This window comes from Ambystoma mexicanum, chromosome 4p (assembly GCF_040938575.1).
Source record: "Ambystoma mexicanum isolate Mex_15411 chromosome 4p, UKY_AmexF1_1, whole genome shotgun sequence".
NCBI lineage: Eukaryota > Metazoa > Chordata > Amphibia > Caudata > Ambystomatidae > Ambystoma > Ambystoma mexicanum.
In genome coordinates, this window is record NC_090927.1 from 604,428,466 (window position 1) to 604,451,655 (window position 23,190).

The following is a 23,190-nucleotide window of genomic DNA, read 5'->3' on the forward strand; positions in this document are numbered from 1 at the left end:
CAGGACGTGTACTCTGACTCTCAACTACATAATTACCCAAATAAAACAAGCCTTCCCGAAAGCAAGTAAATCATTTGCCAGAATAATAGCACTGTCATCTTAAACCTAAACAAACAGAACTTTACCCTGGTTTACCAAGCGCTATGGGAAACATATTTGCTAGTCTCTTGTCACATTTTCATATCCCGGAACTGAGCGAGCACAGCAGGAAAGGCGTTGGTGTGAGCGCATGCGCGCAGAAGCTGATCACTCACCTGCACCTGCTGCTTCTGGGTGTTCAGCATGTTGGGGTCAATGGAGAGCGGCCCGAGCACGCTGGCCATCAGCTCCTTTTCGGCCAGCCACTGGCCGAGCTGCGCCTCTGCACACTGGAACTGGCTCAAGTAATTGGAAGATTCCTCCAGCTTTTGCTGTCGATCAGCTGTCAGCCGATTGAGCTCGTCCCACTTGGAACCTGCAGCAGCAAACACAACACCGCCATTTTAACGCACGTAATGACAAGCAAGTATCATGTGTGGAAAATGTGGAACACGGTGATAAACAAAAAGGGATAAACATTGCTGGCCATATATAAGCAGGTCACTTGGATAAGCAGCAGAGGCCTAATTCACACACAGAGAAGCTTAGGTGCCCCGAAGCCACCTCATGGAGGGTGTGTAAGTCGTCGTAGGTCTCAAGACAGAAGAGTTATGGTAGCAATTTCCTGCAGTGTGTGTGCGCCCTCTCCAGCACCAGGGTCAGGCATAATCCCTCAGACAGTAATCGCTTTTAACCCTGGATTACCGCAATCTTCTTATTCATAATTTATGTAAATAGTTCTCAACCGAGTGAGAAGTCAATCCACTGTAATATAATACCTATGAAAAATACAATGGACTGACAGAGCATACTGAATCCACATAGTTGATAGCAGAAACATTAATATACGCCATTTTGTGTTTCATTGTTAAGGAGGATGCTTAGCGCTGGCAAGGGGTTCTTATGGCGACAGCCCTATACACATGATTTTAAAAGGGAATTCCAGACCCAGTGGATGTTCTGGAGACGACCCTGCTAACATAGCGCATTTTTATATCTGTTTAGGGCCTAGTCAAATATATTTGCATCTTCAAAACCGGTGATTTGGGATCTGGAGTCCGCTGCTATTATGGACCCAGTGTGCTTTTGAGTGGGGGCTTCCTGTGCTGGCAAAGTAGTGTCACAGTTACTCAGTTTCAGCCATGAAAGCCATGCCATGGGGTGTGAGGCAAGTGTGCAGCAGCCATTCCTCCATCTTTCCTTATAACCAGGCGTACCAGCCTAATAATTATGGGGCGCGTGGTGCTGCCCCTTTAAGGGTTTTGGCAGGTGGCGGAATGACGTTGCACTCCGCCGCGTGCCTTTAAATAAAGGGGGCGTGCCCGCGTCGCGCACTAGCTGCCTATTCAGAGAATCATTTATAGGTACCTGCTTTTGGCCTGATGGGTTTATCTATAATATTCTGGTTTCAATAGTCTCTGGAGAAGCAGCAGCGTTGGGCAAAAGAAACACCTGTTTTTGTAGCCAGTTTCCCTCAGACAGGAAACACATATAACCGTTTTCATGCAAATGGTGGAGTCATGCCAGTTTACTGGGCTATATTGGACTGGAGTTTGGGGCTCCAACTATAATTCTGAAGCATGGGTGTTTCATTACCTGTTTTTTAAAGTTGGGAGTAAAATGATGTTTAGGAATAAAAAAATTCGCAATCAAAATGGAGGTATTTTTTAGGTGAGAAAATATTTATTTAACCCTAAAGTGCATATCTTTTTATAATCCAGGATTATTTGCACTTAGTAACGAAAAGAACAGATGCATTTTTCCTTGAAGTTCCTTTTCCGATCAGGCAGTAATAGTAATTAGAGGCCCTGTCCTGCAGCACTGATTCACTTTTCCCAATGTTCCAAACATATCTGTGTGGGTGAAGCAGGGCAAAAGGCCCATATGGTTCCATTGTTTACTATTGTTTTCGAGCAGTTTTACTCCCTTCTTTATTTTGTTGGCAGTATTTTTGGGAATTAATTGTGGTTTGTAAGCTCCTATCAGTAGGGCTGAATTGAGGCAGCAGCCACCCTACTGTGTGGGGTATCCTCTGATTACTTACCAGTAATCTCCATTACTCCTAGTCCTACTATTCCTCGTCACAGTACTTACTTCATGAGGCCCCTGCCTCCGACACAGGACCTTCTTTTATTTCTTTTTATCCCTATAACTCCTTCCCCATAGCCATGTCCCTCAGTTTCATATTACCAAGCCGGAGCATGGGACCTTCCCCGCAGGGAGGGTGAAGAGGGTCGACAGTACTGTGACGAGGAAGACTAGGACTAGGAGTAATGAAAATCACTGGTAAGTAATCATCGCATTACCTCCACGTCCACTCTTCCTCATCTGAGTACTTACCTCATGAGGTATACCAAAGCAGCAACGGGGAAAAAGGTCCCAATGAGACCGAGCCAAAAACAGTGCAGAAAAACACACACCTTTAAGAACTCCAATTTCACATCCCCACAGACAAAACTCCAACCCTGAAAGAACCAAGCCCTGAGTGGGAGACATTCAACCTATAGTGGTATATGAAAATGTTGTGATCAGCCCAGGTGGCAGCCCTACAAATCTCCTGCAGAGAAAACCCCCCCGTGTATCGGCCCAGGAGACCGCCAAATCCCTGGTGGACTGCCCCTCAATGTGCGCAGGCAGACCAGAAGCCACTCAGGCCATTGACACTAGAACACGGATCCATCAGCTAACGGACACCACCGATGCCTCACGCCCAGCACCAGCCGGGCCAAAAGTAATCAGAAGACCATTGGATTGGCAGAAAGGGGCAGTCCTAGCCAAATACTCCAACACCGCCCGCCAAACATCAATGTTATGCAAAGCCACCTCCTCTAGCGTTTGCGGATCCTGAAAAAAGGCAGGAAGAACCAAATCCTGAGAGGTGTGAAACCGAGAAACAACCATAGGGAGAAACTTCAGATCACACCTCAGCACCAGAGAGTCCGGCAGCACCCTCAGGAAAGGTCGGGGGGCGACATAACAGAGCCCCAATCTCCTCAAGTCTACAGGCAGAAGTGATGGCAATAAGATAGGCAGCCTTTAGTGTCCGATGTTTTATATCAATCTCGGAAATGGGCTCAAAGGGAGGCCCATGAAGGAACCGTAAAACAAGAGAGAGAACCCAAGGGGGAAGCCCTTTATAAGTACAAGGACAGGAAGAAGAAACAAACCCAGAGCAACTTCCCCATCAACACCTCCCCATCAAGTGACCACCAGAGTCCCCCAAAAGGAATTTAGTGGAGGCCCACTGAGAGCAAAGCGTGTAAACCGCCAGGCCCTTGTCAAACCCCTCCTGGAGGAATTGAAGGATAGCGGGGAGGCCAGAACGTAGGGGAAGGATCCCAGACTGCCCATACCAGTCCCGGAAAAGGCTCCAATGCCTGCCGTACGCCTACATAGTAGAGGGCCTAAGAGCATTCCTTATGGATTCAACTACAGTACCAGAGAACCCCTGAGATATCAGCCTAGCCCGTACAATAGCCATACTGCCCATTGCATCCATAACTAGACCCGCCGACTTTGTGAGGTGCGCACGGTGGGGCAGCACGATTGAGCCGAATACAAGCCCTCAACACCGAATACGGAAGATTAACTGTGGGGTGGCTGGCTCGGCACGCCAACATTGGCTGGCCTGGGCTGCTGGCGGGCACACAGCCCACGAAGACACACTTTGCAAGTAGTTGAGTGGGGAAGGCGGCCGCTGAAGCAGCACCCCTGGAGCCCCTGCGCCGGACGCTCTGCTAGATAACCGGAGCGGGAGACGTGCTGTCAGCTGGGCAGGGACGGATACAGTGACACAGAGGAGCCTACACCCTGGAGGGAACAATCCCGTGACACGGCTGGAAGCTGCGAGTGCGGTGTAGAGGTAAGCGGGAGACCGTTCCCTCTGCCCTCCCTGTTTCACCTAGAGGGAAATCAGGTATACTAGAGGTTATCAGGGAGCAAACCTGACATACCTTATTAGAAAGCAATAGACCATAGAGGCTCCCGTACCTAATAAGGGTTTGGACACACAGTTGTTTGGGTGGTTAGGAATTGTCACACTAGAACACGATTCAGAACAGTGACGCATAGAAGTTCATGGAAAATACAACCTGACTTCATTGTTAAATCTGTTAAAAACAATTTTAATACAAAGCATATAAAGTTAAAAAGCATATACATAATATTTAGTAGGTAAAAAAACTAACAATGTGACCAGTGCTTCCAAATAAAGTGCTGTGTGCTAGTGTGCTAGTCACCAAATTGCTAATAAAGTTCAAAATACATACTGGAACTGTCTCTAACTTTTGGATACATGAGAATTCTAAGTTTACATATACTTATTTACAACATTTGTATAGAAACTTCAAGAAAAGTCAACCTTTGACTTGTTTTAGTAAACAAAAAGCCACACATAATACATCAATTGAGACCTATCCTTTTTGAATGTCTCAAAACATGGTGCTTTGGTTAGAATATACCTAAAATACACCTTGGCGGGTTTAATCCCTATTGAAGTACTTAATGTTAGTATCTGCAGTAGCCCTACATGTTTCATTCCTGTAGTCCTTGGGATTAGTTTTAGGAACTTCTTCAGGAGGGTGTGGAAGCTGGGACAGAACACGTCCACAGCTTGAGTCAAGATGGTAGCTTGGTAGAACTGAACTCGTTGTGACTGTTGCAGCAGCATAGAGTCCTTGATCGTATTTCTAGTAGGTACATCTAAATTGACATATGCCCAAAAACTCTTGTTCTTAATGCAAGTTGAGAGAGCCAGGCCAAACCTAATCATAAAAACATAAAACCACATTGCAGTTGTTGTGGTTTCTCAATCAAATGCATTAGTCATCATAATTGATTTAACAAGGGCCCCCAGCTATGAGGAGGAGCATATAAGATAGCACCCTGCACACTCAAACCCTGAGGCACGGACGCCCTGGTGGCTCCTGGGTCACAATACGAAACAAGCAGCAGGTCGTGGTCACTTTCCCCATACCAAGAGACTCTACACTGAAATACACGCGCAGGGGAAAACACATCAACAGACTAACCGCTCTGCCTCTGGCACACCACATTGGCTTAAACACAGATCCGGCATGAGGCACTGCAGAAACCTGCCCGCCTTGTAGCGGAGCGAGGGAGCTAAAGAATGCCACTGAGCCTTACCTGGACAGATTGCGTGACCGTAGAAAAATAGCAGCGTTCAGATAAACAACCCCCCCCCCCCGCAGAGACCAAATCTCACCTATCTAATACCAGAATTCAGGAATGACACACGGGGCAAAGAGTGCTAAAAAGGACCCCATGGATGCTTATACTAACAACTCCACTACACCTGAGGCCCAGGGCTGCTCATGCTCCACTCCTACTCCCACTCAAATGCAATCTGCGAGCCCAATGGACCCATATACGGCCGCGATGCAGGCCGGGTTTGCAACCATGAATAACAGATTGGATGAGATAGGCAACAATATGGCCTCAATCAGAACAGACCTGCAAAAGGTGAATTCCAGAGTTTCGGACGCAGAGGGGAGAATCAGCACCCTGGAAGACACCTCCAAGACACACGGCAAGGAGCTCAAGAGCGTAAAAAAATCTGTGAAGGACCTCCAATCTAAGTGCGACGATTTGGAATCCTGATCGCGCAGAAACAATATGCGAGTAGTGGGCAATGGACACATAGGGCCTCATTACGAGGTATGCGGTAGAGGGATAAACGGGCCGGGACTCGCTAAGGACGTCTCGTAAAACCAGGCGTCCTTAGCGGGTCCCGCAAGCAGACCAGGATGCAAACAACGGGCCCGCCCCTCCTTTGGATGGTGTAGCCAGTAAGCAGGGTGACAGAGAGAGCAGGGCCTGATGCATCCTGCAGCCAGGTTTCAGATACTGCTAGGATGTCCCATTTTTTGGTGGTGATGAGGTCAGCAATGTCTAAAGGGTGGGCTAGAATAGACCTGGCATTCACTAGCGCACAATTGAGCATAGATGGACATGGCAAGTTGGGCCCTTCGTGGGTGTTTCAAGAAGAGAGGAGGTTGGTGCTGTAAGGGGCAAGAAGCTGGGTGGGGCTGGCCTTCTTAGGGCAGACCTACTTGGGGGGTGCCTTCAGTGCAGTGTGAAGGTCTGGTGTCTTTGTTGGGGCCAGGGGTGGCAGCAGATGGGCCTGGGTCTTGGGGGGTTTTACGGGAGAGGCAGTAGTGTGCCCTGAGTGTTGCTTAGGGTCATCATTAAGGATCTGTGCTGGTAAGGTACAGCTGTCATTGATGAGAGAATGGTGGAGAGGCTTGGAAGATAGTATGTTTAGTGTATCTTGCTCGATTGGTGTAGTAGGGCACGTCCCAGAGGTAGGTCCAGTTTTGGTTTTGGAACGAGTTGGGTGCCAATTTAATGCGTCTAAGGTTGAGGGGGAGTCCCCAGAGGAGGGACTGGTGCAAGACTTTAGGCGGGCGTTCCTTTGAAAATAGGCTTGAGGTATAGTGTCATGGGGGTGAGGCACCAGGTGTCTTAGCCTTTCCAAGTCACTGGCTGGTGTGAAGCGTGGGTTTGGGCTAGTTCTATTACCTAGTGCCGTTCCTGTATGTATCGCAGGCATGAGGGAGTGATGGAGGGGGGTAGTATGTGCACGGATAACGGCCTCGCGGAGTGGGGGGGTCGGCCTGATAGTTAGGGGATGTGGTTGTAGGCTAGGTAGGAAGAGCCTGAAGGCCTGCAGTGAACAATCGCTGGCACATACCTTGAAGGCAGAGAGTAGTGGTGGCCTTCTCGGCCCCGACAAGCCTAGACAGGGTTACACACAGTCCTTTGCTGTGGCCCTTCATTGTGGAGCGGCTTCACCTGCCAGTCCACTGAAAGTGAATAATTATAACCTCCCTTTCCTCCGATCGCAGTGGTGGACACATCCAAGGCATGTTCCCTGGAGGCATGGCCAGAGCGGCCATCTTAGAATGGAGCTGCCACTCCACACATTTAGTTGCAGTTAGCCCCAGAGGGCTTACCTGGCTAGTTGATGTTGTGGCCAACGCGGTCTGCTGGGGAATCCACATTGGTTGGTCACGGGTTGTGGATGCAGTGTCAGGGGTCCCTGCAGGCAAGGGTGGGGGGGTCATCATATCAGGACAGGGCAGACTGGGCTACACACGGCCCCATTGCTGTGGCCCTTCATTGTAGACCGGCTTCCATAGTGTGTATAGGAGAGCAATCAGCTCAGGTGAGGGTGTTTCAGGGGCGTGCTGCCAGAGGGACAAAGGACCTGAACCTCGGGACAGTGCAGCAGGACTTGAGACCATCACGGCAGTGGTGGTTTTGTGAGCAGAGCAGACGGCTAGAGGTCCATAGATATGGCGTGAACTGCCTTGAAGTGCAGGGTTAGGTACTCATTCCGGGACTTGTTTCACACGGGCCGCCAGCGGGTATTGTGTCTGAATGGAAAGGTTGAGGGCTTTCTCAAGAGGATGGCAGTGATGGTGTAACAGATGATGTTGATGAGGAGGCTGCTGCAATAGACTAGCTATGTCAGAAATCGAGTATTGATCAGTCATGGAGATGATGGTGGGGGGTTGTGCAAATCTGAGAAGCTGAAAATGCTGTGATTCCCATTTTCTACAGAATCCATAAGTAGTGCTGTTGCTTTTTCGCAACTCAGGTCTTGCCTTGAGACTGAAGACATAGTCGCTACCATTATATGTATGCTAGTAATATCACACATGCTTTTCCTTTAATCATGGCTGATAACAATGTGTGCCAGCTCCCTTGTCTTGAGACACTCCTAAGCAGCATAGTTTAATTTTTCTATTTGCATGACGTGTAAGTGGCACTGCTCAAGTGATTGTGTAGTACCCAGAGGTGGTCGTTCACAAATTCAAAGAGGTGCATTTTTCTAACTGGTCATGCTGCATGTGTTTTTATACTGCACTCTAATACTGCTAACCCACAATCTTAAAAGTGTTTCAGATAAGGAAACGATGGCTGCATAATGGGTGAATATTAAAGGTGAAAAACAGAGGAAAGAAGCAGGGTTGAATGGTTGAAAGAATTGGAAAGAGAGGATATTGTGAACTTAATAAAGAAAGCAAGCAACTCTAGAGCACCAGGCCCGGACGGGATGACAAATACAATGCTAAAAGAGAATGTGGAAGGCTGGGCATCCATCTTGCTGGAATTATTCTGCATGGTAAGAAGAAACAAAGGGGTACCTAGCTCTTGGAAAACAGCAATAATAGTTCCCATCTTTAAAAAGGGTGATAGGAACAAGCCTTAAAATTATAGGCCGATCGCCTTATTGGATGTAGCAGGTAAGATGTTTGCGAACTTGGTGCTAAAAGATCTTAAGAAGTGGACAATTGATTTGCAGAACTTTGATCCCTTACAAGCAGGGTTTGTGAAGCAGATGGTAACACCGTTACATTTATTTCTGATCAATATATTAAAAGCCAGAGGGATTAAAACAAAGATAAAAACGTATTTAGCGTATGTAGATCTGGCCCGGGCTTTTGATACTATCCACAGAAATATGATACATATGAAAACTGAAACAAGGTTGTACATTGGCACCAGAGTTGTTTAACCTATTTACTTCAGATGTAAACAAATGCAATTGAGAAGAAGCTTTCTGCCGACAAGTGATGGTTATGCGGTGAGTAGATTACTATAGGCTGATGACCTGGTGTTGACTGGCCATACCCCAAATAGGTCTGCAAAGGCAATTAGATGCATTAGAAAAGTATACGGAAGGGAATGGGTAAAAAATCAATGTATCCAAATCAAGAATCTTGATCTTCAACCGCCGGGGCCAGAGAAGGGGACTAAGTTCACATACCACCTTGAAAAAAAGTTAATACACTGGTATACTTGGGGATGCAGCTAAACAATAGTGTTAGAGATACACCAACGGAAACCATGCTGCGGAATTAAGTTGCAAATCTGGCTGCACAAGGCTGTAAAATCCTGAGAAAATTTGGGCCCCTTTTTTCAAACCTGTGGTGGCCTTTTACCAGATGAAAGTGGCACCAATACTGAGCTATAAGTGGTTTTTGCTTTATCAGAAACAGTATGGTCAGTATTAGAAGGGGTATTTAGAAGAAAGTACTCAGACTGCCTAAATCAATACCAATGCAGGTGATAAGAATGGAGCTGGGGTTGACTTCATTATATGCAATGGTCACGTGGAAAAGTTTGGCATTATATAGGAAATGCATACAGGAGAAAACAGTGAGGGGATTTGCTATGATTAAGGGAGCACTGGAAAGAAAATATGAGCCAGATCTCATAGAATGGGAACTAATCTGTGATGAGATATTAAAAGATTTGAATGTCACAGAGGAAACTTTAATAAAAAACCCAACATCAGTGAAATATAAGTTTTGGAAAAAAAGACTGGATTGCAACACAGCCACAAAGACAATCCTTTAAACTGTACGCTCAGATTATTTCAGAGAGTAGCAAGCTAGGCACTAGACCTGCTAGAGAAATTAAAGTTACTCACCATAGTGACTAGAGTACTCATAATCCACAGTCCCCTTTCCTCTGTTCTTGTGGGCATCCCCCAGCATGGGAATGGCACCAGAACATTTGGCAGTGAAAAATATGAGCTTCCCCTATGAATTTAGTACAGCGCGCGGAGGCGCGGTCTCAGGTGTGGAAAGGCTCCGCACTTTTTATCGAGTATTCCTAGCCTGATGACGGGGAATATTTATGAGCATGTGAATCCCTGCTAGACCCCATGCTGGAGAAGGGAATAGTTTCTTACCTGTAACTCCATTTCTCCAGCATTGGTATCTTTCATGGATTCACATGCTTAGAATATTCCCGTCGTCAGACTGGGACCCCTCGGTACACATATATAGCCTTTTTCAAAGGAAAAACCTTCGACACTTTTGTGTCCTTTCTACGTCCTTCTAGGACCCGCCTACGCATGCTCCGCAGGCCGTGCTAGTATAAGAGGCCCGCCCCCGCGGCTCCCCTTCAGATTTCGGCCCCTCCAAAGTAGGAAGGGTTAAATTTATCACATACATTACATACGGGGAGGTTGGCGGGCGCATGTGAATCCATGAAAGATACCAATGCTGGAGAAATGGAGTTACAGGTAAGAAACTATTCCCTTCTCCAGCATTGGATCTTTCATGGATTCACATGCTTAGAATAGATTGTATAGCAGTAACGCTTGAGACGGCGGTGAGAATGTAATGTAACAATATATATCCTCACCCTACTACACAATGCATATCTCCCGTAGGGATAAGTTAAGTCATATAACATTGCCCACATAAAGTATATCGTAAGGTAAGCTCTTCCCTGTGGAGATTCGGTTATCTACCCTCTTAAGGGTAGATAACCGAATCTCCACAGGGAAGAGCTTACCTTACTGAAACAAATGGCGCAGGACATCTGCACCTCGTCTGCATGCTGCCTGGCAAGGCAGTAGTGGCGGGTAAACGTGTGGGGCACTGACCATGCCGCCGCTTGGCATATGTCCGTCAGCGGAATCCCAGCCCATAATGCTGTTGAGGAGGACATCGACCTTGTAGAATGAGCTCTAGGATGTCCTTGCAGTGGCCTTCCGGCCTTAGAGTGACAAAAAGCAATCGTCGACGAGACCCATCTAGCCAGTCCCTGTTTAGAGATTGCTTTTCCTCTCGTCGACGGACCATATGCGACGAACAGTTGCCGAGTAGCCCTGATGTCTTGTGTACGATGTAGGTAAAATTTCAGGGCCCTCTTAACGTCCAGGGTATGAAGAGTTTTTTCTGCTGCCGATGATGGAGTGGCGAAGAAAGTAGGCATAACCACGGATGAGTGTTTGTGGTATACCGTCGGAACCTTCGGGACGAACATAGGGTTAGTTGCCAGGACTACCTTGTCCTTAAAGAATCTTAGGTAGGGCGGGTCCACGACCAGCGCTTGTAGTTCCGAGATACGTCTGGCTGATGTGATAGCTATCAGGAATGACAACTTCCACAAAATGAATTTTATGTCGGACGTGGCCATAGGCTCAAAAGGCGGTTTCATCAAGCCTGCCAACACTGTGTTGAGGCTCCACGTCGGGGGAAAACGTTTCACCGGGGGAAAGGCTCGAAATAAACCCCGCATGAAGTGTTTTACCAGTCTGTCACTGAATAGAGGAGACGACTGCCTCTTCCTTGTGAACCTCGAGATGGCTGCCAGGTGTACCTTTATCGACGAGGGGGACAATCCCTTTTCTGCCAAGAGGAGCAGGTAAGGTAGAACTTGTTCCGGCGTCACCAACAATGGTTGTAGGCCCCGTTGTCCTCTACACCATTCACAGAATCTCTGCCACTTATAGGAGTAAGATTTGTTAGTAGAAGGGGCTCTAGCCGCCTGTAGAATTTTTTGGCAATCCTCTGAAATGTCTAAGGCGCCGAACTCCGAGAAGTCAGGAGCCAGGACATAAGGTTGAGACTGTCCGGGTCGTGATGCCACACCGTGCCTCTGTCCCGGGATAGACGGTACGGGACTTTCGGAAACGCTATGGGATGATCCAGCGATAGATGGAGGTCTGAGAACCACGGTTGCCTCGGCCAGTATGGTGTCACTAGAATCACCCGGCAATTGTATCTGCGTATCCACTGTATTGTTTTCCGTATGAGGGGAAACGGGGGGAAGCATAGAGGAACATGTCCGTCCATGGGAAGGAGAACGCCTCCCCCACCGATCCCTCTTGGGGCCATCTGCTTGCAAATTGCTCGCATTTCTTGTTGTCTTTGGTCGCGAAGGCGTCCAGAGGGGGGTGACCCCATTTCTCGAACACTTTCCTCAAATGACCCGTGTCCACTTCCCACTCGTGTATCTGGGCCATGCTTCTGCTGAGGGAGTCGGCTTGGTCGTTCCTCACTCCTGGAAGGTGGTGAGCCACGAGGGAAATTTCGTGTTTCGATGCCCAATGCCATGTTTTCTGGGCTTCTATGGAAAGAGTCCTCGATCGTGTCCCTCCTTGTTTCCTCAGATAAAACATGGCTGTTGTATTGCCGGTCAGTATTCGCACACGCGAACTCTTGATGTGTGGTAGGAACGCCTTCAAAGCCCATCGTACCGCTCTGAGTTCCAGTACGTTTATGTGTAGGAGTGACTCCGTTGGAGACCAGCGACCTTGCGTTTGGAGAGCACCCATGTCCGCTCCCCATCCGGTTAGGGACGCATCCGTAACTATGGTGCTCTGAAACTCTGGCTCCTGTAGGGGCACACCGTTGCTCAGATTGTGGGAACTCTGCCACCACTGGAGGGTCCGACATAGCTTGTCGTCATCGACGGTTATCCTGTCCGACCACGATCCCTGAGCCTGTGTCCATCGGTCCGCGAGGAATTCTTGGACTGGCCTCATGAATAGTCGACAGTTTCTCACCAGATGGATGCAGGATGCCATGGCCCCCAGGACCGAAACATACTTTCTCACTGAGATCCTGGTGTTCCGCCGTAGCCGGGCCGCTTGTTGAATGAGTCTTGAGGTCCTGTCGAGGGAAGGTTTCACCAGCCCTAACTGAGTCTCGAACTGTGCCCCAAAGAATACCAGCGTTCTCGATGGCCGCAGAGAGGATTTCTCGAAGTTTATGGCGAATCCTAGTCGTTGTAGAAGCTGCCTGGTGGCTTGCAGACTTGTGTTGGTCGACGCTGGGGAGGATCCCCTTACCAGACAGTCGTCGAGGTATGGGTATACATGGTGGCTTTTTTTCCTTAGCCAGGCAGCCACTGGAGCCAGGCATTTTGTGAACGTTCTGGGGGAGGTCTTGAGCCCGAAAGGAAGAACCGTGAATTGGTAGTGAGTTCGCCCTATTACAAAACGTAGGAATTTCCTGTGTTTCCGACACATTGGAATATGGAAATACGCGTCCTGTAAATCCAGGGACGCCAGGAAATCTCCCTTTTGAACTGCGCGGATCACTTCCTGCAGAGTGAGTATCTTGAATTTTAGGCTCTTTAAGGACTTGTTGAGATCGCGCAAGTCTAGAATGGGACGCCATTTGCCGTTCGGCTTTTTTACGATGAAGTATCTTGAGTAGACTCCTTGACCTCTCTGTGATGTTGGAACTAATTCTATCACGCCCTTCGCTAACATGAGTGTAACCTTTTGTTGCAGTACCTTCATATGGGACTGAGCGGTGAATGCAGGTGGAATTTGCAGAGGGTTGTGTTTGAATTGCAGAGAGTGTCCGTTTCTTATGGTGTCTAACACCCATTGGTCCGTCGTTGTCCTTTCCTATTCGTCGACATATGCTGAGACTCTTCCCCCCCAGAACGGCACGTGGTATGTCACTGCTGATCTTTATTTTGCTTGTCTCTCGACGACGATGGGTATGATGGTCGTTTTCTGGAAGACTGGAAGTTTCGTCGACGGTTTGCCGATTGTGAGGCACGTCGGTATCCCTGGGAGGGGTAAGCCGATCTGGCAAAGGATCTGTCTCCAGAAGAGAATCTCGAATTACCTGAAGCCCCTCTAAAGGGACGAAAAGACTTGTAACTTCTGCCACTCTGGAGGGCACCCAATGAACGTGCCATGTCCGAATCTTCTTTCATCCCTTTTAGGGCCTCGTCCACCTTCTCGCGAAAAGAAGGTCTCCCTCAAAGGGCATATCTAAGACCTTGTATTGCACCTCTGGCCTGAAGTAGGTACACTTAAGCCATGACTGTCGACGCAATACCACCCCATTGTTGACTTGCTTGAAGCCTGACTCAGCGAGATCCACCGCGATGTTTATTGCGTGATTTGAGGCTTCCTCACCCTCTCGGACCAGTAGCATCGCCGTCTTCCTCTGTTCTTCTGGAAGATGATCAAGCAGCGGAGCTAATCTGTGCCACATCTCCCTATCGTATCTGGCCACAATTGCCAGAGAGTTTGCGGCCTTTACTGTGGTCGCTCCCACGGAGAGCACTTTCTTGGCAAAGGCATCTTGGCATCTCGCCTCGTTCTCAGGAGGAGTCGTGCACTTGTGCTGTGCCTTTGCCTTCCTCGCTGCTGCCGCCGACACCACCGAGTCCGGTGTTGGTTGGGAGGATAAACACTTGGAGGTAGACTCTGGAGCCTTAAACTTTTTTTCTAGGCGTCCTTTCACTGCTGGTTCTGAGAATGGGTGTCTCATTGTCTGCAACCCCTCTTTCCATACATGGTCCAGTATTGGTATCGAGAACACCAACCTCCTTCTCTTGCCCATGTGGTCGAACAAAAAACAATCCTTTTTCTGTTCTTCTTGGGACAGACCAAATTCTTTGCATGCCTTCTCCATCATAGAATGGAATGATGCAATGTCGTCCGGAGGGGACGGGTGAGCTGGGCTTCTGGGGTTTTCCAACTCCGCCTCTGACTCCCAGGTAGGATCCCTGGAGGGGGATAATGAGATATCCGACATGGCCCCCCTGTCGGACTCCGAATCTGGCAGCTCACCTTCCTCCTGTGCCAGTGTTGAGATTGGCGTGCGTGGGTGCGTCGGTTGACGGGACGGGCCCGGCTCGTCGACGAGTGACTGTGGCAGGCTTGCCTGGGGTAGTCGCTGGTCCAACGACTGCAACAAGGACTGAAGCGTGGACAGAATATCCAACGACAAAACCGATTGAGGATTGAGGAGAGGGGCAGATACCGGTGTAACGGAGGCCCTCGTCGACGACTTGTCAGCCGCTCGTAGCCCTAGGTCTGCTGGGCCAGCAACTCTCTCGTTCTCGTCCTCCGAGGACAGCAACATAGCTTGTTCTTGTAGCAAAGGCTCCGGGGGGGTCGGGTCAAAGACTTCAGGCCTCCAGTAGGATCCCCGTCGACGAGGCCCTCGTCGACGCCATTGTCGACGGGATGGTGGATGCCCGCTGTGCAAGTGGTAGGGAGGCGGTTGATGACTGGACCGCCGTCGACGACGAAGACTTCGCAGGTGGTTTTGGCGGTCCCGCCTTCTCCACACTGTGCCCGCTTTTACTCGACTCTTGACTCGTGGTCGATCTGTGATGATCGCCAGAGGAGGATTTCCTTTCCTTCTCATGCTTTTTTGATGATTTCTTTGCCGAGGAGTCTCTAGTGGAGTGACTTCCAGACGACTCTTTTTCCGACGGTCTAGATTTCTTCGCCGGCGGTTCCGACGAGGCCGCTCGGCGCGATGTTTTCGCCGACTGTGTGGAGCCCACCTCCGAGGGGGGGTATGCCCCCGCTCCATCATTCAGCCATGCCACCAGGCGTCGGTTCCGGTCTTTGAGGGTTTTTTGAGAAAACCCCTTGCATATGTCGCAGGTATCCGCCGAATGGTGAGGGTGGAGGCAATATATGCAGTCCATATGCCCGTCCCCCTCGTAAACCTTTTTTAAGCCGCATGTCGTGCATGGACGGAACAGCGCTTTGCCTGACACAGAGGACATTATTACTCGAAATCCAATGACGCAACCTAGTACAAAACAGTAGGACAACACAAGGAGATCCCACTACTTTGGAGACGGTTGAAATCTGAAGGGGAGCCGCGGGGGCGGGCCTCTTATACTAGCACGGCCTGTGGAGCATGCGTAGGCGGGTCCTAGAAGGACGTAGATAGGACACAAAAGTGTTGAAAGTTTTTCCTTTGAAAAAGGCTATATATGTGTACCGAGGGGTCCCAGTCTGACGACGGGGAATATTCTAAGCATGTGAATCCATGAAAGATCCAATGCTGGAGAAATAGTAGGTGCAACAGAATAGTAAGAGTGACAGTGAGTGGGAGGATAGGAGTAGCTAGTGGTAGGAGGAGAAAGAGAGAGGGAGAATAATAGATGAATAGTGAAAGGCAAGGAAGTAGAGTGGGATGAAAGAAATAACAGAGGTAGCGACAGTAAGAAGTGATAGAGTGGAGAAGTGAGTGGGGAAGTCAGATCAAAGAGTGGAGGTGGAAACGTGGAGTGAGCAATCGAGGGACAATAGGACAGGGGGAGGAGAACATCCTGAGAGACCAGTATAGTGAAGGGTCAGGTACGAGCAGGTGAGAGAGAAATTAAAGTTACTCACCATAGTGACTAGAGTACTCATAGTCCATAGTCCCCTTTTGCTCCATCCTTGTGGGCATGCCCCAACATGGGGATGGTACCACAACATTTAGCAGCAAAACATTGGGCTTCCCCTTTAAATTTAGTACAGTGCGCTGAGGCGTGGCCTCGGTGTGGGAATACTCTGCCGGGGCCCAACACTCCAGCACCTCACCTCAGTCCACTTTGAACACATTGGACGCTTAGATAACTGGCTAAACTTATTACACACTAGCCCCCTGACATACAAGTGGGGGAAGGTGGGTGGGACGTATGGAGGAAAGGGGACTATGGACGATGAGTAACTTTAATTACTCATACGTCCCGTCTCCTTTCCTCCAACCTTGTGGGTGATTTCACTGAAAAAGACCATTAGGTGGAGCCGACAACCTGCCTCATATCTAGGACGAAGCAAAAAGGGTTTTCAAAAAGGGTTTTCAGAACAGCCTGACCAAACTCAGCATCGCGCCTTGAGCTGGTATCCAGGGAGTAGTGCTTACAGAAGGCTGACGGAGTGGCCCAAGTAGCCGCCTTGCTGACGACATCCCAAGAAGCATGTCTCTGAAACACGTTGGCCGTGGCCTTAGCTCTGACGGCGCTGGCGTGAATCCCGTCAGGGACTGGTGTGCCCATGGCTGTGTAAGCCTCCGAAAGGGCCTGAACAATCCAATGGGCGATGGAAGCCCGAGATCCGGGGCAGGAGTCCCCAAAAGTAACAATCAATGCCTCGGACTTCCTGAAGGATTTCGTCTGAGAGAGGTCAAATTTGAGGACCATCTTGAGGTCCAAGGAATGTAGGGCCCTCTCTGCCTTTGACTGCGGGTTCGGGAAGAACACCGGCAGGCAGATCTCCTGATTCAGATGAAATGGGGAGACCATCTTGGGCAAGAAGTTTGGGTGAGTGCGCAAGATGACCGTGTCATTTTGAAATGTGGTGAAGGGCTTGCACAAGGACAACGCCTGCAGCTCACTGACCCTGAGCACAGAGGTGAGAGCGACCAGTAGAACCATCTTTAGCATTACCAGCCGGATGTCCACAGAGGCCATCGGCTTGAACGGTTTGCACTACACTGCTGCCAGAACCACATCGAGGTCCCAGACCGTATGCGGCCTATGCACTGGAGGAAAATGCCTGCACAACCCCTTGAGGTGGGCCTCAACTACTGGGTTGGCCGCTGAAGAAACATGCTGTGGGGAATTCTTGTAAGCGCCGATGGCCGCAAAATAAGTGCGACAAGTATCCACCTGAACTCCTGAATGAGCCAGGTGTACAGAAAAAGCCAGTACATCATCCAGAGGACAGGTGACAGGATCCAGACCCTTGTCACAAGCCTAATGATAGAACCTAGTCCATTTACTCGCCTGTTGATAGATGTCCCAGTTGTCATCTGAAAATTTAGTTAGCATACTGAAGCCTTAGCTGGTCAGGAACAAGGTCGCCAGGGCCAGCCTGGCCAGGTCCGGATATTGCACTGCCCCGCGCTGCTGCGTCAGGAAGCCCCTGTTGGGGATCGGAAGATGGACGAGACCTTGGGAGCACAACTGCAGCAGATCCAAAAACCAGGCTCTCGAAAGCCAGTAGGAGGCAATCAGGATGAGGCAGCAGCACGCCAAAGCCCGGAACTTGCGGAGGGTCCGTTGGAGCAGGGAGGGAGTAGGGGGAACGCATAATGCCTGCAGCCGTGCCAACAGATCTGGAAATCGTCTCCCAGAGACTCCCGATCCCGACCTGGCCATGAAGCAAACTGCGGGCACTTGGAATTCTGAGGAGATACGAACAAGTCGAGGTCCGCGAACCCCCAACACTGGAACAGGGGCAACACGGAGTCGGTGTGCAACTCCCACTCATGGGTGTTGAATCTCAAGTGGCTCAGCTGGTCAGCTTCTGCATTATTGTCCCCTGGGAGGTTGACTGCTGAAATCCAAATCCCCTCCATCAGGGCCATCCTGCTTGACTTGTTCAGGTAAAACATTGTAGTAGAATTGTCCGTCCTGACCAGAACCGACTTTTCCCTTATGAGGGGCAGAAACACCTTGAGCGCCAGGTCCACTACCATGAGCTCAGGCAGATTGATATGGAGGAGAGCGTCCACCCTGGGTCATGCGCCATAATTCGATTAGCCCTCCAGAGTAGCCCCCATCCCGACAGGGAGGAGTCTGTCATCACCCCCTGGGTAGGCTGTTGTCAGGTGAAGGGGGCTCCCATGGAAACATCAACCACCAGCGAAGATCGGGGCGGAAGAGCGGGTGTATTGGGATCCTGTCCATCTGAGACCCTGTCTCCTGATACCAATTGGCCGCCAGGTGGAGCTGAAGGCACCTCATCTTGAGGCGGGCATGCTGAACAGTGAGCACACAGGAGGCCATAAGCCCCAAAAGGTGCTAAAACCGCCATGCCGATGGTGGTCAAGTTGGCCATAAAGTGCCCTTTCATCTTGCGAAGGGAGAGGAGCCTCTCGGGCATGGGGAACACCCGCTGCCGGCCGTGTTCCAACACACCCCTAGGAAGATCAGATCCTGGGAGAGGCACAACTGTGACTTCCTCTGGTTGAGGGAAAACCCCAGCTGATGAAGGATATCCACCAATCTCCGGCAGGAGTGTAACACCCCTTCGGGTGAACCCGCCCTCACCAGTCATCCAGATACGGGTATAGGTGATGATCCTCCAAGCGGAGGAGACCGCCACTGCGTTCATCAATTTCGTGAAGGAACGAGCGCCGAGTTTAGGTCGAAAGGCAGCACCTTGTACTGAAAGTGCTACTACATAATGTGAACCACAGAAACCTCTGATGCAGCTGGTAGATGGGGACATGCAGGTAAGCATCCTTGCAGTCTAGGGAACACATCCAATCCCCTCCACGCAGAGACTTTATGTGCGCTGTAGTAATTATCTCGAAGTGCTCTACAGGTAAAGGCAGATTGAGAAATGACGGGCCCAGGGCAATCCTCAGGCCAGCTGCAAAATTCCTGGAGTAGAAACCAGAGCCCCTGTCTGATTGAGGAACTGGTTCTATGGCCTGCATCTCCAAGAGCGAAAGGACCTCCCGTAAAAGAGCCGGGGAGCAGATCTGATGAAGAGAAGGAGAGGATGGTAGAGAAAAAGGAAGAGGAAGACTGAAGCCTGTGGAGACTATGGATAGGATCCAAGGATTCTTGAAAAGACGCGTCCAGCTGTCCTGGAAAAGAGCCAGTCGGCCCCCTACTGGGGAGCTGTGTTCCCCAACATTGACATCACTGTTTCTTGGCATCAGAGGTGGGAGCAGAGGAGGGGGAGCGGAAAAACCCACGCTAATTCCTCTGCTGCTTCCTCCTGTTGTCGCTGGGTGACCTGTCAGGCCTCTGCATACCGCGGTCCCAGAAACCCTTGAAGCCGGTGAAAGAGCAGGGTTTAAATTCAGTCCTGCGTTGAGACTGACTTTACCTCTGGCTTTGTCTGGATGGCCAAGGACTTTGTGGTTTGAGTGGAGGATTTCTTCTTTGTCAACTCATCGGGTGACAAATGAAAGAGGTCCATACCTTCTAAGGGCAGATCAAGGATCTGTTCTTGCACGTCAGACGTAAACTTAGTGGCATGCATCCACATCGTCCTTCTCATTTCAACACCCAGGCACAGACCTCTGCTGGCTGTGTCGATGTGGGAGACCGAAGACTCCATGAGGTCCTGCGCAACGGCAGGGGCATCCGCCACACTGGCCCTGAAGGAGGCTTGTCTCTCCAAGGGGAGGTCTGGCAAAAACTCCCTGAGCTGCCTCCACAACTTCTGGTTAGCCACAGCTAAAAGGGCGTCAGCGTTGGCTTGCCGCAGATGCAGTCCTGAAATGGCATAACAGCGCTTGCCCAAAGACTTGAGGACCTTGTCCTCCTTGGAAAGGCAACTGGAGGTGGCTCTCATGGAGGAAGACTACAAAGACCATGGTTTAGAATATAGTGAGGCCCCAGCCACCACTGAAGAATGTGGCTGCGGGTGGGAGGCCAGGAGGATTGAGTTCCCATCCATCAGCCTGAACCTGCTGTCAACTTCTTGTTCAACTGGGCGTTGGTCCTGGGCTTCTCCCAGACCTTTCTCACCACCTGCACGACATCCTTCTGGAGTGGGATGCCAGACTGGATCGTGGTGCGCTTGCCCGAAACCTCTGATAGCACTCCCGTCTCCTGGGGGGCTTCCTCCGCCAGGCCCTTAAGGCAGTCATGAAAGGCCTTAACGGATGCCGATCGTTTATCGTCCCGGGGTGTCATCTTCGTTGTCGCCCCCCCTTTTTTACAGGCCGGGGGAATCCGGGCCCTGGACACAGCTGCCGGCGGGGGTCCCCTATTTCTGGAGCCAAAGACAGGTCCAACAACTGGAAGCGTTGGTGGTGCAGGAGGAGGTGGAGGGGTCTGAACTGAAAATCCCCCGAGGGACCAGTACTAGCACCAGCAGCACTGGAGGAACCAGCAGAGGACCCAGAGGAGGCGGCCGGGGAGGCACCACCTGCAGGATCACCTCCTTCACTATATCCTTCAGGAGTCCAGTCATCTGAGGGGAACACATGAGAAGGAGGAACCGCTCGGGGTCTAAGAAGAAGACGAACTTGATCGCCCTTCCAAAGACAGACTGGTAGAGCCCCTGGGCTTCGGATCCGGTAGCCTTAGAGGACTTGGGCCCGCCAGAACCTGAATCCGAGGAACCCTTGCCTGTGGGAACCCCTGGGAAAGAGTTGCTGTGCTGCAGAGCCATGCTGAACAGAGGGCCTACCTTGTCTTGACGAGAGGTACTGGAGTTGAAGTCTTTAAGGTGCGCCGGAGGAGAAGTATGGAATATCTTCCTCCAATGCAACAACCGATTCTTCAATGCCCTGTGACTGAGAGCACTGCAAGCAGTATATGCATCCCAGTGGGGGTCAGGCCGACATCTGCTGGGGAGGCGAGGCATCAAAGGGAGGTTAAATAAGATTGAAAAACAAAGAAGGGGAGCAAGTGAAAAGTTATATAACAGTCTCTGAGCTTGCTGCCAGATCCGACACCGTCTGTACGGAAAAAGGGACTGAGGTGAGGAGCCAGAGGGCGGGGCTTCGTCGGAGCATTCCCACACGCAAGGACCCACCCCTGCGCCCTGTACTACTAATCGAGCTGGGTTTGGGAAAGCCTAGAAAATCCCCAGAGAGTTAGTAGCTGACGTTTTACGGGAACCTCCACTAAAGTAAGGCAGCAAAAGATAGAAAGGTGTTACCGTTGTCACAAACTAACATCCCCTTTAGGGACGCCTGGGCTATGGAAGTGGAAAAGACTGGGGAAGACGAGACAGACGGGCCGGCCCTAGCACCAAACCTCCCCAGAGAACCTGGTAGGCCCAAAAGACCATTTTTAAGAATTTACAGCCTGTCTATCTGTAATACTTCACTAAAGACCTGTGGATCTGCTATCATAGTCAGAGTGGTTATTTATGGTGGGCTAACCCATCACATTGTACAAAGAATAACAGTGCGAGTAACACTAAGACTACTGGGGTCATTTCGATGGAACACGTAAATTGCATGGAGAGAAACACTTATGTGTATACTTAAATATAAAACAAGCCTCCCCCGGGTTTCCAAGCAGAGTTAACACCCATTCACAAAAAGATCATAAATGCCACCAGCAATATGCCTGCATGGCAGAGGCCATTTACTTCAATCCAAATTAATTGTGCTTGGTTTTTGTAAGTGCAAATAGCAGGTGGAATTCCATTGGATTCCAGCCTCTACGCCTGAATTAAAATCAATGCGGGCGTAGGCTCATGTGCATTTTGTGCATGGAGATGCTGCAAGAGGCAGATTCAGACTTTACACAACGCCATCCAGTTATCACGCTTTCTCCCCAACTCTCCTTCTGTCCATCACCTCTCCCCCTACCTGGCTACTCTCTACTACTTTCCACTAACTCTACTATTGAATTAGCACCCATCCTTTGCAATGCCAACCTAACCTTGCTTTCCTATCAACCCTTTTTCTCCCCCCAATGGTCTAAGATTTTGTCTCAATCACCTGCCTTTATTTCTCTGAACTCTTTAACCTCTCTCACAGTCTCTGCTGGCTTCTTGAGCGCCTCCTTCATATCGGCATCTGTCTTATCCCTATTAAAGAAAACCTCTGCTGACCCAAATGTCCCAGCAAACTATCGCACAGTTTCTCTCCTTCCCCATTATTTAAAGATCCATGAGCAGGTGGTCTTTGACCGGATCACTAAGTACCTTGAGAATAATGGCTTTAGAGTTCCACTTCAATCTGGCTTCAGTAGTCAACTCCATTGGGACTGCGCTCATGCTCTGATGCTCACCACTCCAAACTCTCTTCTATGCTCATTCTATTGGACCTCTTTGCTGATTTCAAAACGGTCAACTCTGTAGGATGTTGGGTTTTGCAAATCTGCTCATGCCTGGATCACCTTCTCCCTGGAAGGTCGATCCTTTGAAATATCCTGAAACTTGCAAACCTTTGAGCCCCTCTCCCTGTCCGCTTCCCCTAAGAAACAGTCCCTGGACCCCTGCTCTTCACCCTCTATACCTCTGCCCTAGAAAGACTGATCTCTTCCTTTGGATTTCAGAAGCACCTTTCGCCTGATGACACTTCAATAATGTTCTCATTTCTCTCCTTCACACCAGCCATCTTGGCAGAGATTGCTAGCTGTCTCACTGCAATTCGTCACTTGAGGGCTCTCTGCTGCCTCATGCTGAACTCTTGAAAACCAGAAGTCATCCTTCTCCTGGCTTTCACTGCCATCCCTACCTCCCCCTCTCCTATCTCCTTCCCGCCTTTCTTGATCCCTGGCCCAAGGAGTACAATATTGGGGTCCTCCTTGAAAGGGAGCTCTGACTACCACTGCCTCTGATGCTCATATTAACCTCCTCAACATTCCAAAAATGTGTACTTTTATTAATAGTTTGCAAAAAAATCGAATCTCTGCCCTTGTCCACAGCAAACTTAATTACTGCTCAAGCCTACTCCTTGGCTTCCCTCTCTACTCCTTCCTCTCTCTAGATGACCTCCTCAGCTTTGATACTCACACTCTCTACAACCAAACCAGATCCTCCCCAGCCTACCTACTGACATCATGCTGGTTGGCTCACTACGCGCAAGCTCCCTTTTTTAAAGTTCCTTCTAATCTACAAAGCTACCAATGGTCTTGCTAATCAGAGCTTGT

General features: G+C 49.8%; 1 protein-coding gene and 1 long non-coding RNA gene across 20 annotated transcripts in view; one reads left to right on the forward strand and one right to left on the reverse strand.

Annotated features, from left to right (window-relative positions):
- DST (dystonin) overlaps nucleotides 1-23,190 on the reverse strand; it is a 2,190,048-nt gene that overhangs the window by 508,635 nt on the left and 1,658,223 nt on the right. For all 19 annotated transcript variants that reach the window (XM_069606170.1, XM_069606155.1, XM_069606164.1 and 16 more), the window contains one exon: nucleotides 255-454. In XM_069606170.1, coding sequence (XP_069462271.1) covers nucleotides 255-454 — 200 coding nt within the window. The remainder of the gene's footprint in view (nucleotides 1-254; nucleotides 455-23,190) is intronic.
- Nucleotides 1-23,190, forward strand: part of LOC138453384 (uncharacterized) — a 54,019-nt gene that overhangs the window by 24,019 nt on the left and 6,810 nt on the right. The window lies entirely within an intron of this gene.